This window comes from Pimephales promelas, chromosome 13 (assembly GCF_988280905.1).
Source record: "Pimephales promelas chromosome 13, fPimPro1.hap1.1, whole genome shotgun sequence".
In the NCBI taxonomy this organism is placed as follows: domain Eukaryota; kingdom Metazoa; phylum Chordata; class Actinopteri; order Cypriniformes; family Leuciscidae; genus Pimephales; species Pimephales promelas.
In genome coordinates, this window is record NC_142781.1 from 28,729,807 (window position 1) to 28,746,151 (window position 16,345).

Genomic DNA, 16,345 nt, shown 5'->3' on the forward strand with positions numbered 1-16,345 from the left:
CTAGCCACCATTTCAATCATGTAATGCAGCTCATAGTCACCAAACGTGCCACAGATTAATAATGTAAAACTTTGTATGAGTTTTTGTGCGTGTGTCTGGGTTTTTTTTTTTACAGTCTGACATTAATGACAACTGAGATCCTACAGTGTGACATGACTTACAATGGGGGTCATGTTCATACATTCTGATGGGTTTTTGTATTAAAAATATCCATATTTAAAACTTTAAAACTACATCACTGGCTTTCAGAAATGACCATACGCACGTTCACGGTAGAGTCCGGTAGAAGGGTGACCTCTAAATATTTAAATTGTTCATACAAAAACCCATTGTGTCGCTTCAGATGGATGGATGTTCTTTTTGGAGCTTCAAACACTTTGAAAATTGAGGGAACATGGACACTATTCAATGCTATTACAAAGTTAAGAGCCAGGATATTATTTATTAAACCTCGGCTGAAAGAAGAAAGTCATATAGACGTAGGATGGCTTAAGGGTTAGTACATGATGGGATACTTTTCATTTTCATTTTGGGTAGCGATAATCTTTGCCCTGCAATTACAGACTGTCGTTACATGGCCAGTGGCCTGAAGTCCCTATATAAAAGCTTGCACTGACAATGAACTGAAGCAGCTGAAGATAATCAGAAATCAAAATAAAAGTAGGGGTCTCCTCTGCTGACGTGGAACCATAAGAGCTTTCAGGATAAAAATGTAAAGGGCTCCATGGATCTAGTAATCCAGTTTCATGGCTGGTTTGCCATTTAATTGGGTACAGTATTTGACATTTTAAAAACATATTTGCTCGCTATTTCTACACTCACAAGCAGACGATGGACTATTTAATAAATTACTGTGAGCTGAAATAAAGGAGGCAGAGCTGGGAAAATAGAGGGGAGAGGGGAAAACGACATGCAAGAACTAGATGTTTACAGTTTTGGAAGAAAAAGTGAAAAAAAAGAGTTCTAGCCTGTGCAAAACTCACTGCTAAGATGCTAGAGTGTGTAGATGGGCACCAAGACATGGCAGTTGCTGAGTGCTTGTAATTATGTTGCTATGTGGTTGTGGGGCCATTCTGAGCGTTTATCATTGTGTTGCTACGTATGTGGTTGCTAAGGTATTCTGAGTAGTTGTTATTGGGTTGCTATGCGGTTGCTGGGATGTTCTGAGTGGTTGTTATCACGTTGCTGGGGTGTTCTGTGCGGTTGTCAGTGTGTTGCTAAGGTGTTCTGAGTGAATGTTAATGTGATGCTATGGGGTGTACTGATTGGTTGTTATTGCATTGCTATGCGGTTGCTTGTATGTTCTGAATGGTTGTCATTATGTTGCTATGGGGTTGCTGAAGTTTTCTGAGTGGTTGTTAATGCATTTACAGTATATGCAGTTGCTGGTGTCTTGATTTCTTACACTCAAAAACAGCTAGATGGAGTGGATGGAAAAGTTAGAATTTCTTAAAGTTGGCAAGCCATCTTAAAAACAACAACAGTCATGGTAGACAAGAAACACCATGAAAATGAAACACCATCGCTTAACCTTTTCCCCACCATTGACATTATGTTATTGGGGGTGCTGTTATGCATCTTCAAAAAGAGTACAGAATCCCAGAATCCAAAATTAAGCAAAGAAGAAGCTTAGAAGATTGCTTACACACATGTAAGCTACTGTGATCACCAAACATTCAACAGCATTTAAATCAAAACTGCCTAATGTTACCGATTGAAATGTCAAATCCATAAAGAGATATAGGACTGCGCAAGCTTTGTTGATGGACTCGATTTACTTGATCTATGTTTTGACCATCATTCTGATCTGTTCTGGACAAAGCCTTTGATAAAAATGATATTTTCTCAGCTTTTTGTTCAAAATGTTGCTTACCTACATTCAAGTGTTGATAAAAAAAAGCACAAAGCTAGTATAGTTTATTTCACCCTGTTCTGTCTTTTGATGTATTTAATGTTCAGATATTCACACAACAAAATATCCTGGGGGCCATTTAAGTGTTGTGAAAATGATAACTAGAAAAATGAAATAAGTACAATAGGAAAAAAAAAGAAAGAAAGATAAATCCATCTACTAAAATGTAGTAAATCTCACAAGGCAAACTGACCCTAAAACTCAGTCCAAGCCCTGTATCCAGCTCTACAAAGGATTTTGTAGACCCAGCTGTGACTCTAAAATACTGATAAAAGAATCAATACATGCCTTCCCGACCTACTACTAATGCAGGTTGATGATCTGTAACATATTCTTTAAAAAAAGCCACTCATGAACAACACTTAATGCAATGCTTACAGAGCTTAGACATACAGTAAACAGAAAACACTGATCCCAAAGCTGAGGGATTACACATTGCAAAAGAAGTACAAAATCAGATATTACCTTTGAAAGGTCACCCACTTCCAAATAAAAACAGATGATGAAGACATTCCAGGCGACCCACAGCACCAACCAAACCGCATACTGTAAAAAAGACAAGAACATGGTGTTTGAAAGATCCATTTCAACCTCAGACCGCCAACAACCACCTAACCAAATAAACATTTGCATATGTGTGATTAATTGGCGTAAGGGGGATATTTTCTCTGTAATTAATTCTCCGATGTGTCTTCCTTAAAACATTCTGCCTCCACAAATCTAGAATCTGCCAAAGAAGCGATACAGGCAGGCGATGCATTTCACAGTGGAAGCAAGAGCCCTGTGTGGGAGTTTGTGAAGGTGGCTCGTTCCCCGGTTCACGAGTTAACGCTTATCGAAATAGCGGGATGTGATTATGAAGCATATTCCCCAGCAAAATTGTAGCCGTCGCAGGGGGGTGTCTCTGAAAATGAAGTGGATTTTTGTTAAATAAACACAGGTCGCATCCCATTTCGCATCATTAGGGAATGCAGCAAACTGCTATTATGTTAAACGAATTTGTTCAAAAGACGAGAGTAGCTGAATTTGCTCATGAGCATTAGCAGCTCGTAGCATGTTTTTACTGATTAAAATGTGAGAGGTAGGCTACGCTGCGTGAGAACTCAGAGGACTCTTAGGCAGGCAGTGATCTTTAGATAAAATAACACTTATCTGATCCAATTCAAAGTGAGACAGGTGAGTACAAATGAAATACTGAGCGAGGGGAAATGCAAAATCAATCTGAATTACCTGATGGGACTTGAGCGGAAAAACTCGGCCTTTAACGCTGGAAAATGAGCAGTTAGCGACATGCATTTCGAGTAGCTCCCCAAAAGTGGCTCTAATAGATAAATCAATATGGACTTAGCTTTGATAAAAATGAGCATGTGCAAAGACACTTCAACCTCCCGTTACAAATGTAATACCTCTCCGCTAGGATTGTGCACCATTCACAATTGAACTAAGAATATCTACTAAATTTTTAATTCAACGCCTGGATTTAAACTTAGCTACATCATGCCGAATTTGAAAGCAATAAATCAGAATTAAAATTCAAAGAGATTCATATCACTAATTTTTAACAAGAAAAGCAAAGATAGTCACACTTTGTATGTTGGCTAAAGTCTCTGTTTTGAAAAATAAGTTAACAAACTTTCAACTGTGGAGATGTTTATGCAGACAGACTATAGAGCAATTCACAGCTGGATGGATGGATGGATGGATGGGTGGATGGATGGATGGATGGATGGATGAATGAATGGATGGATGGATAGGTGGATGAATGGATGGATGGATGGATGGATGGGTGGATGAATGGATGAATGGATGGATGGGTGGGTGGGTGGGTGGGTGGGTGGGTGGGTGGATGGATGGGTGGATGAATGGATGGATGGATGGGTGGGTAGGTGGATGGATGGATGGGTGTCGGTGGATGGATGAATGGGTGGGTGGATGGATGGATGGGTGGGTGGGTGGATGGATGGGTGGGTGGGTGGGTGGGTGGATGGATGGATGGATGGATAGGTGGGTGGGTGGATGGATGGATGAATGGATGGGTTGGTGGGTGGCTAGGTGGATAGATAGATAAATAGATAGATAGATAGATAGATAGATAGATAGATAGATAGATAGATAGATAGATAGATAGATAGATAGATAGATAGATAGATAGATAGATAGATAGATAGATAGATAGATAGATAGATAGATAGATAGATAGATAGATAGATAGATAGATAGATAATTTGCTAATGGTTGGTTTCTCCACAACCAACAAATGGACACACGTTTGATTAAAAACAAAATATTGTCAGGGAAAATGTAATTTGTAATATTAAAAATTAATAAAAAAATAAATAATTAAAAAAATAAAAAAGCTTTGATAATGAAAAGCTAAATAACTTTAAAACTAACAATACTGACAGAAATAGTTTTTTTTTAATTGTAACAAAGCAACTGCTCAATACATCTTAGGTGCAAACAATCCTCCAGCTCTTTATTAAGTCTTACACATGATTCGTTGCTGAATCTAGTCATTAGTCAAGTTGAGCATTATTGCAGCCATTTATTAAACCTGACCTTGTACAAGAGGGTTGACCCTTCATGGTCAACCCTTGCGATGTAGCTGTTATTTATTTACAGATTTGCAGTTAAATATGCAAAGAATCGTGAGCGCCTCAGGCAAGGGGCAAAGATCAACACATCATGATTGTCTTCCAACTAGAATGTGGCTGATGTGTCTCCTGTCTTCCATGCTCTGCTGTATAAGGAGCCTCCTCCGCATGTTAGAGCAGGAGGGGGCCTAGATGGAGCGATTGACTTCAATTAAGTCTCATAATCCCGCTTGATATCTCTTACACGCATTGGAGTTGATCCGAAGGGAGGAGGTTATGAACGCATTCTTGACGAGGGCTGTTTGAGCCTAACCTTTCCCCACATACAGAGCGCACCAGACCGTTGTGTCTCGGAGAGTGGGGGAATTTCACCATCTTGAAATCTGACGTGTTGTCAGGACATTAGATACAGAATATGTGGGCATGTAGTGGAACCTCATTTGGCCATTTGCCAGCCACCGGAACGTGCCAAGTTGAATTAGAATAAAAATGTATCTGGCCTGTAATGAGTAATGCTCAAATGTGAGCAATTTATCTCTGTAGGAGACTCTCTCTCCATCTCTCTAGCCAGCCACTGCTCCTTGACTGAAAAATCGAGCTTTGTTTATTCCAAAGGGAGACACATAACACTAAAAAAGGCAATCTGTTTCATCTCAACTGGGTGACATGGTCCGAGTCACATTTGAGTCAATGACCCGGTCCGTCAGAACATTGATATCTCTCTGTAACGCTGGCCAGGGTGTTAAATGTCCATTGTACCCGATTGTAGAGAAAGCTGTCACAACATGCGGTCTAATCTCATCCATGCTGAACAACTGTTTTTTTCCACAATACCATATATTAGGTATAACTTGCTTGATGGACTGGATACAAATATAAATCATGCGTAACACTGTCTAACACCATGTCTACACTGGATGCGAGCGGCCAACGGAATCCATTATAATCAGCGCTTCTGTCTACACTGGATGCAGCGTGATGCAATGAGTCATCGAGTGTAAATTGATGCCTGCTTCTATTTCTGATGTGTCACAACAATCTTCGCTCCCAGTATAGACACTGTGTAAGGGTGTTTCATGATTCATTTGATTCAGAACCAGATGCATTTTCTCCCAATTTATTTGGCCATACATGAACATAGCAATCAATCAAACCTGCAGCAGAAAAGTTGGACCAAAACTACCTTAAGGAATACAAAATAAGAGAAAGAAAGCGACAATAAATCAATTGAGCTTTAGATATAAAGACATTCTGACCAATAAAGGGACAATTTTCTCACATCCCTCTTGAAAAAAAAAACCCAAAACCAAATCTTAAAACCAGCCGAAATCAGTTTGCTGGTTTTAATTGGTCTCCCAGGCTGGTCTTTTGCCTTGTTTTACACAGGTGTTGAGCGCTTTTCAGCTGATCAGATGCATCCTCACCACTTTTTGCCACTTTTTGAGCTTTTCGCTCATCACAGTTGCAAAACGTTAGGACAAAAACATATCATATGGAACATATTTGCCTGGCTAGGACTCAAAGCGGGACAGTTTTATGACACCAGTGGTATTAATACAACAAAATGACAGCATAACCTGCAGGGGCGAAAAAGAATATGTCAGAAACAGAATATGAAATTATATGTCAACTCACCATGGTCACATATCGCGGTCTGAACTGTACGGTTCCAAAGAGTCCTAGAATCACTGTGATGATGTGGACAAAGTTTGTGAGGATTGGAGCCCACTGGTATCCAAGGAAATCAAATATCTGTCGCTCCAAGATGCTTATCTGGAAACGAGAAACAGAGGAAAAAGCATAAACAAAGACAATATATTGACATACAAGCATTTATTAGCATAAAGGCGTAAACAGATTTCTAGCCATCGGGGGGTCGCTTCATGACGACACCCTGATGCCAGCTGGAAGGCAGGGAGAGATGACGGACTGCCAAGCCACATGTGAAAGCACACAGCCTACAGGAAGCCAGAGGAATACCCCTGTCACACAGGCAATTAATTAGGACGGAGACGTGCCACTCTCCGGAGTCAAACCCCCACCCTTCCACAAAAACCAGAGTTGACTTGGAAATTAAAGCTGGCAAGTCCAGCCTCGCAGCTCTGGGTGCTCCAATCTCAGCCACTGATTGGACATGACACTGATGTCAATACCACAAGCTATGGCACTTCCAAAAGCGGACCAGTGCAGGGTTATGGCTTTATCCCCGAGGGACCTACAAGCAGCCAGCCTCAGAAAGCTAATGCTAATATAACCCGTGTCTCCAGCTGCATTCACCAACAGGCACGAGAAGCCTTTAACAACATGCTCAGATGCTCAAGGTCTTTTCTGGAAAGGAAACCAAGCAAAAATCTCGCCATTGAATCATCCGCTTTGCGGCATGATGTAACAGAGGATAGTAAGGAGCAAAGCGCCAAGATGAAGGTTGAAAATGCAGCCGCTGAAAACACGAATGTCATTGTGACCTCAATATATTCATTTAACAAACAGCCTCTCAAGTGAACATCAATAGAGGATTCAATAGCAGCATGAATATCAAATGACTTAAAGTTGCACAGAGATGCTATGAGTGTTTCCTAATGGATGATGTTTTTACAGCGGGGAGACCCTGTTCAACACTGCAGTCCATACAGCGGATCAAATATATCCGTTTTTTGTGAGAAAAACAATTGAAGATTTACTTCATTACTAAAATCTTGAATTGTTTGGAATTACAAAAACGAATCATGGTTAATTTAAAGGGGTCTTTTGACATATACGGGTCAGTTCACACAGAACTTTAATAGTTTCTAAAAAAAAGTTAAACAAATCTTAGTCAAAAGGGAACCAATTTCTAAAACTAAACGTCATACGAGCACTATTACCAATTTGAGTTTCACAAACCTTTCACAAAACAGTTCTTGCTTTGACAGATATGAATAAAAACAAAGTCCCGTGGTTCAGTAAGCGAACCAGAAGTTAATTCAGTAACCACTTTAGCAGGTTTAGTGATTCGTTCAGTGAAGGATTTGTGGGACTCACAACTTATTAAAATATAATTTACAAAGGCGCTGTAGATTGCATGACAGTGAAGGAAACACTGTTCTTTGTAATTGAGCAGTAGTTCATGCTATAAATCTATCAACAGTAGACAAAGCTCAGGAGTCTATTAATCTGTGCATCTTGTCCATGCAGTTCTGCCCACCCCCTGCTCTCCCCGAGGGACGTGTCTTCTGTTGTCTGGTCGTTTTTTTCGAGCTTCTGCTAGCATACATCTGGTGAGCGTGTCTGTCCCAAACACTTAAGTCTTCGATCATAATGAAAGGTATTATCCTGACAACACCAAGCAACACCAGCACAGTTCACACAAGTTTTTTGATTAAGAATCTTCACAGCTCTGGGGTGCAGATGAGATTCGTTTTGTGTCAGAATAAAAGTAGTTCCCTTTCCAAATTTCACCTACTTTTTTTTTCTTTTTTACCACAATTATGTTTTGCCTTCCCTTTCAGCCTTCAGTGGCATGTGATTTCCCCCTGCACTAGCTCTTGTTTATTTTCACTGTCCTCCATATTTCCTTTATGAAACAGATGGATGAAAAGACAAAAGCATTACAATCTGTTTTCTTGAAGGAATAGTTCATAAAAGAATATTCTGTCATTATTTACTTTGTTCATTTATTTTGTTTAAAATATACAAATTTTCTGAAACACAAAAGACATTATTCTGGTTGCTCTTTTTTATGAAATGGCATGGGAACTCAGGTTCTCAATCTTCTAAAAAAGGACACCAAATCACCAGCAACTCGTTCACTATACTTCAAGTCTTCTGAAGTCACACACAATAACATTATGACGAACAGACCAGAAATTGTGAAGATGTGCTGTAACTCGGTTAAAACGTTGAAATCTGATAGCTCTCCTTTGAAGGTTCTTAAGAGTTTATGAGAGAAGTAGCGATTTGTGAATAAATCATTTTTGAGAGTCAAATATTTCCAATAAATAGACAGATCGGTCTGAATGATTCGTTCATGAAATGGATTGAACAAATTTGATAACTCCATCGAGCTGGAGGGAATAACAGCTCGCTAGAGGGAAAGATTATTAGTTAATAATTAGGCAACTCAAATATTAAAAAGAAAATTGCATAAACAGAAAAAGGGACGAGGCCTGATTGACTTCCATTAGTTGTTGAAACTCGCAATTACGGTAAGGGGTGTGAAATTTCCAAAACATATTCCAAGCAATTGACCAATCACAACACACTGGTTTAGTCAACCAATCAGAGCACATTGCACTTTTCGGAAGGAGTGGCTTCAAAGAGACAAGAACTAAACAGGGGTGCATTTCCCGAAAGCATCGTTAGCCAACTATGGTCGCAAGTTCCGTCGTTATCAGCATACAGTAGTTCAACGAGTCGGTGTTTCCCGAAACCATCGTTTCAACGAACACTCGCAAACAGCATCGCAAAGTTGTGTGGTTTGAACGACAGCTCTCGACCTATGGTTAGAGGCATCGTTTCTATATTGCATCACATTTGGAGGTAATAAATCCTTATCTTGAGCAAAATAAGCAAGCTGACATTCAGTACAACCGGTGTCTTTTATTTAGAATACTTACATATGGAATTTACGTCTTTTAGTTTGTCAAAAGATTTGAAGTAACGCGTTTGAAGAGTGCGCATGTGCGAACGTGCATACTATGTAAGAACGAGCCAAATATTGAGTCTGGTAATAAAGCAAAACAACTGAGAACAATTAGAAATAGTCCTCAATTGACATGTCTGTAATTTATATAAAACAAATCTAGCGGTAATTGGATCTCAAACAGTTTCATTAAAAGTAGTTATACTCCACCACGTGCGAAACCAATGTGGTTGAATGATACTTTGCGACAGTGGGTTTCGGGAAACAGTCGTAACTAGCTAGTTGATTTTTCCAATGATGGATCGTACTATGGTAGTGAATCAGCGAACTACGTCGTTGTAAGGGAAACGCACCCCAGAGCATTACTGACAGTGTGGAAAGAGAGGTGCTGCAACAATGTAAAATATGTAAACAATAATCAGTTTTTTGAACATTCAAGAATGAAACCCCTTTCGAGTGGACCCCAAAAACAAAATCAAGACATTGTAAAAGGGCAGAATATGGCCTTTTAAAGTTTCAAGGTCTAATTTTGATACCTTGAATCGTGCGTTTACTGCTTTTTGACGCATGAAAGGATCAGTTTCCGTTATAGCATGGAAAAGAGCGACTAGTACAATTCTTCAAACGTTCTGCTTTTGTGTTCCAGGGAAGAACGAAAAGTACAAATTTGAAAAAACTTCAGGATGAATATACAAAAATATTATCTGGGGTACTTATTTAATAGGTTGTTTTCCATTATCAAAAAAAAAAAAAGAGCCAGAGAGCATGATTGCACCTCATTCGATCCATAATACCTTTAATACCATTATCAAAAGCTCTTCCAACGAGCCATGTATCACACCAATTCTCAGAAGCTCTGTTCGGCCATAGTTGTGCAGCAACTAAGCACACAGAAAAAAAAAAAATGACTGACCTGACAAAGTGGTTCCATTGCTTTAGCAAATCAACTAACAAACCACAATGCCATGGTGTTGAAGGGAGACCATATGTCAGCACAAAGTACAATAGCCTCCCTACGAATAGGTTGCAAAATGCAAATATGGCTAATTACGTTATATTCTGTTGTTTGGTGAAAGATGGTGTGTTGACAATTGCTTTTGTAGACACCTGCGCTTATTGACAGAATTCCCAAAAGAGCCCTGGCATTAATATGCATGTCCAATGGGGGGAGAAAACCTAAAGGGATTTTATGGGGAGGTTGCAAGCTCTTGTTTGAGGTGTGGGCCGAGATCCCCATTAATCTGGTCCCTGGGCCCCCTTTCATATAAACAGTGATGTAAACAGCACGGTGATGATGTGTTACGATACATTTGTACACATAAAGAAGAGCTGATCATCCGCGCTGTGCCGTGCCGAGGCACAACTCACGTAAAGTTGATAATAGAGGCCTGCATTTCAGCCCGAGCCCGACGGGCCCCGACTTATTTACACTCCTCGGGCCGGGCTTCGGGCCAATTTTAACGTCATAGTTCACACGCGGGCCGGGCCTCGGGCCTGTTTTAGGCTTATCTTTTTTATAGCCTATTTTAGATATTACTTAAAATAAAATATGAGAAGATGACTATTGAAAAGCAAACATAGAAAGACGTTTTATAACCTATTATACTGACATATATGACTGACAGTCTGCTCACGGCACGCACACGCGCACACAGGTTTCCCGGCAACGCGATCCGCGTGACCGGCTCGTTCTCTGTTTAGTGTCCCGCCAGCAGCAGAAGTAGTGAGCATGACTTCAGCGCAGCTGGAAAAAGTACGACTGGATTAAAACTTTCCACGGTGGATGGTGCTTTTTCTGCACGATGCTCTGTAAGAGACTGTTTAGGAGGTTGTCTTGTTGTTTTTTGTTTGATTGGACTTTAGTTTCATGAGTCTGTTGGAAACTTTTGGAAATACGAATGGCATGTTCTGTAGTGAAGACTTGATTTTTGAGGTAAGATAACCTGCATGTTTGTTTTTAATGTAGGGCCTAATTTATTTGATTTGTTTAGATTGCATTCTCTGTATTGTATTGTAAATTGTATTGTACGAGCGCTGTTGCGAGCAGCGGAGCAGTTTGCCTCAGCTTTTCAAAAATGACAATAAACGTTTAACAAACGTTTAAACTAACGTTAACTGTCTGTGTGAATATGTTTAAGTTGTTTTATATCTATGGATTTTATTGTAGCCAAGTAAAGTGTTGATTTGAGAGGCTATAAATGGATCAAACATGTTTAACTCGCTGTCGGCTGCTTGGTCGTCATAAAAAAAATAAATAAAAAGAAACATTTGTCTTAATTAACTTTATAAAGAAACGAAAATAATCTAAACGGTAACTACTTTGCCATTGAGGACAAAACATATCTGTTTAAATGACTGCTGCAACAAGGCAGGCTGTGTAAGGTGTTTTTTTTTTTTTTTTTTTTTTAAATAACGGGCTCGGGTCGGACTCGGGCTGATCATTCTGATGATCTGTCGGACACGGGCCGGGCTAGGGCCTGGACGTCTCGGGCCAGGGCCGGGCTAGGGCCTAGATTTGAGGCCCGTGCAGGGCTCTAGTTGATAATTCCACGAATAACTGCAATTGCAGATTTCGAACAGAGATGGCGACAAAGAGGAAAAACTACAGACTGCAGCTTTAAAATATAAAATGTTTTCTATTTTAGAAATATATTTAAAATGTAATTTATTTCAATGATGACAGCTACATTTTCAACAGCCGTTACAGTCTCACATGATCCTTCACGAATAATTCTAATATGCTGATTTGCTGCTCAAGAAACATATCTTATAATTAGCAATGTTGAAAGCAGTAGTGCTGCTTAACGTTTTTGTGAAAACCACACTTTGTCCAAGATTTGACTACATTTTTTTTGTAACGTTTAAGTCTATTAAAAATATTACTATTAAAAATATTAATTTCTTTCAAAAGAAAAAAAAAATCTTACTGAACAATGTGTTTTCAAAATTGCTACAATTTACATCGACTTATTTGGGAGACACTTGTATAACTTATAAGTGGGAATGTACACCAGTATGTCGGAACTGAACCCACAACCTTTCTGGCACCATGCTCTATCAGTTAGAGATATGAGAACACAGCTTCAAGCTATTAAAGTGGTAAACAACTTACAGTTAGCATAATGAACGGTATTACTTAGTGTAAGAATTGTTTACAACAAATGTAATAAATGCATTTATTTATTGAACATACTGCTATTGCTATAATTTCAGAGAAAAAATAAGCCACTTAAGTCCATTAGCTACGTTTTACCACGGTCGAGGGGATTTTTGTCTTGTTGTTTTTGGGTAACAACACTCCTTAACCATGGTAAATTGACAACAAGGAGTGAGAGTGTCAAGCTAAAAGCATCACTAAACCAATTCAGTAATGAATATCGAATGCAAAGGTCAGCGTAACCGATTCCTGTAATGATATTTTCCCTTCCTTATGCGCACATAATGTTTTCTCATGATTATTACTTGGCAGCAGAAGCATCCCATTAGCGATTAGCCTGCTATAGCGCACGCTTTTAGACTGTGATTGAGATTAAAGTTCATTCTCCCTGTGACAAAGCCAAATCTCATTCTCCCAACCTTGTGCTTTCGCTCGCCTCTCTCCCACTCATTTTCTCTCTGCCTTTCGTCCCATTTATATTTCTTTCGGTGCGGAGGGAGACCAGCAGCCTTTAATCAGAAAGACAAAAGCTAATCAATCAGTAGGGGCAGGTTGAATAGAGAGCTTCACCCGCATTCAAAAGAGGCCGGCCGAGTTATAGCGTTTCCCAGCATTAGCGCCACAGAGCATAACTACAGATCCAGCATGGGCTAATGAAGAAAGCTCCCATGAAGCACGGCAGAGGGAAGACGCATCTTGGCCAGCCTCCATTGTCCGTCAGTAATCAAATTTCATTTGCTGCTGCCGCCAGTGATTTTAATGCTGCTCTGCAGAGATGAGACGGCAAAAATAACAGCAGAATTGAATGGTTAACTAATCAATGAGACATTCACTTATTGCTAAAGATTGAGATATTGCAAATTTACACTTATTCAGTGTGGGGTCGCCAAGTACAAACCCAAACTAGAAATCCTTTGACTATGCAAAGTCAGAGGAACCAGCCAGACATTACAACGGACGAGATTGTTTCATGAACACACAATTCAAGAGGTGTTTGCTTCCAAAGCACTGTGTCTCATTTACTTAGAAACAGTGTTTTTTTTTTTATATATATATATAAAGTGCAACTGATTGTATGTAACTATAGAAAAACACAGATTATATTTGCAAATGAATATGGTGCATTTTCTAAAAGGTCTATTTCTTTCAAATGCCTTAAAGAAGGTTCTCAGGGCCAACTACTGTACATAAATCATTAGAAGCTATCAAAGAGAATTTGAAACATTTACAAACTTATCTTTGTACAGTTATATGAAGAAATCTATACTACACAATGACAATGAGACACATTCAAGGACCCCTGCTGTTCTCCCGTGTTTCATGTACAATGGAAATGTTAATGCAAAAAAGTCAAGTGGGCGTTTCAATGACATATTTGCAAGATGTTATGCATAACAAAGCTGATAAATGAACAAAGAAATCATACATCACTGACCATTAAAAAAGTTTTTTGCAATGCATTATTTACACATTATTTTTCAATGATGGCATTAAAAAACTGAATTCTAAATGAAGGAATGAAATGGGCTTTGTTTGACAATAACTACATTAAAAGGGAAATCGGAAGGAAGGAAGGAAAGGCTGAATTTTCATCATCATTACTCCAGTCTTCAGTGTCACATGATCCTTCAGAATTCATTCTAATATGCTGATTAGATCCTCAAGAAACATTTATTTGTTTGAAGTATTTTTAAAGGACAACTCCGGCACAAAATTCAACTTTGGTCTAATTACACATTGGTACAAGATTTGTTTTCATGATTATCGAACGTAAAGAGTTTTATCTCTAAAAAAAAGGGTCCCGACATGCAAACTGAAGCATTGAGAACTTTGTAAGTGTATAGACCGTTTAATACCCAGACAGCAAACTGACACTGAATCAACGTGGAAACGACGCCTCTCATGACATTGAAACAACGTTGATTTGCTCATCGAATTAACGTTGAACCAACGTCAGACGCGGCATTCTTCAAAGCTAAATGAAATCGAAAATTGGTTTGCTTTCATAACGTTGAAACAACGCGTTGATTTCAAGTTGATTTTCCGTTAGTTTTGAAAGAATGACGCATCTGACGTTGGTTCAACGTTAATTCGATGAGCAAAACAATGTCAGATCAACGTTGTTTCGATGTCATATTTCCACGTTGATTCAATGTCAGTTTGCTATCTGGGTAAGAAGAGATTTTATAAAGACAGTCCACTTGCTTCGGTTTGCATGTAGGGACCCTGATTATGCTACAGTGTTAGGGCCATTTTGAGCCTTGTTAGTGGTATAACTAGCGATTTTTATTTTCATTATTATTATATGCCTCATATACTAGCATTATAAGCTAAACAGTTTTTAAATAAGATAAAACTCTTTACATTCAATAATAATGAAAACAAATCTCAGAGAACGGTTGACTATGTACCAATGTGTAATCAGACCAAAGGTTCATTTTGCGCCGGAGTTACTGACCCTAAATGTTTAAAGGATAATAGTGTACAGTATATATATATATATATATATATACACATGAGACCAGACATTAGTGTAATCCTACATTGAATGCAGCATGTTGCTACGATTTACATTTAGAAAGAAAGAAAAAACATTAATTCATTGTGGTCCAAAAATAGAAAGAAGGTCATACGGCATTAGAACAACACCAGGGTGAGTAAATGATTAATTCATTTTTATAATAGGGTGAACTATCCCTTTAATTAAAAGGGAGAAATCTATGACATGGCATGAAAAGTAAGGAAAAAGACTATCATCTGGAAGCATTTTAAATCCAGAATGAAAAAAGTGAGTGATGGTAGTTAAGAACTGCGTTCCTCCACTATGACTACAGTGACAGGAAGCCATCAGTTTTAGGTGATGTACATCATTATGCACTTCCTTTGTTCCGGGAGCGCGGCCTGCGGAGGTGCACAAGAAAGACAAGACGAGATGAATCCAACAGTTCAATGGTTCCAGATAAAAGTATGCAAGTAATATGATTTAATGATGACTTAATGGGGATATCTGGTATAGTTTCAGATACTACTGTTGTTGTGAAATATAGTGGCATATCCATCATATTCAATGAAAAGGTTTGCACAGCTCTCATTTAAGAAATGCACGAACAAGAGCAAATCCATCTCTCTCTATCTACTGTATCTTAACGTGTCTGTGTGAATATACAGTACATAGCAAAATATCAGATAAAACTCACAAATATCCATTATCATACTAAGCAAATACATTCATTCCATGAATTTTCATAATCCATCTCAGGATAAACAAACAACTTCATTTCATCCAAGAAGACTTCCAGGAAATGGTGCAAAAAGAAGCATATCAAGTCCATGGCTTGCACAGAGAGCCAGTAAACCAGTCTAATGAATGGCAACATTTACACGCATCCAGCAAGAGGTTACTGAAAATGCACAAGGTTATTTACATATAGCGAGCAGTCTGAACGTGCTCATTACTACACCGAAGACTTGCTATTCGCACAAATCTAGGCATTCCACACTAAATGACGCATGTTGGACATTTGAAGAGTAACTGTGTTGTTTGTATTAGACATTGAGGATCACTTCCAATGTCAGCATGTAACAGATACAATGATGCGTAGTGGATGGATTCCATAGAAGCTGTCAGAATGTGTAGAGCTAAGCTTGAAAAATGGCATTCATTATCTACTTCGCACAATGGGCCGTTTCATATTTTTGGCCTCCTGATCTTTGGCCAGAATCCTCAAAGGTCTAAACGGCAGCAAAATAAAAGCCCTCTGCTAAAGTAATTATGCTTTAAACCCACAGAACAAAGAAAATGAAGCCATGGATGAAACTGTAGACATTAATATACTTAATTTCACACACTGAAGATTTTGCTGCAAGACAAAAAAAAAATGTCACAGAGCTATAATATGTGTTCCTCAAAAAATAAAGTCAAGAACCAACTCGAAAGCCATTTCTCAATCTGTAATTGTGTTCTTGTGGACTTGTGAAACGTCCCCATTCGCTTCCCAAGTACTGTTCCAATTCAAATCTAATCAAGGCAAGTACAGTTAAGTGGATTAAACAGGGAAGAT

At 38.8% G+C, this 16,345-nt stretch overlaps 1 protein-coding gene across 4 annotated transcripts in view; it reads right to left on the minus strand.

Moving 5' to 3' along the window:
• The window catches only part of nkain2 (sodium/potassium transporting ATPase interacting 2), a 224,750-nt gene that overhangs the window by 102,717 nt on the left and 105,688 nt on the right, over nt 1-16,345 (minus strand). For all 4 annotated transcript variants that reach the window (XM_089118839.1, XM_089118838.1, XM_089118836.1 and 1 more), the window contains 2 exons: nt 6,142-6,279; nt 2,378-2,458 (listed from right to left, as the gene is read on the minus strand). In XM_089118839.1, the coding sequence (XP_088974965.1) occupies nt 2,378-2,458; nt 6,142-6,279 (219 nt within the window). The remainder of the gene's footprint in view (nt 1-2,377; nt 2,459-6,141; nt 6,280-16,345) is intronic.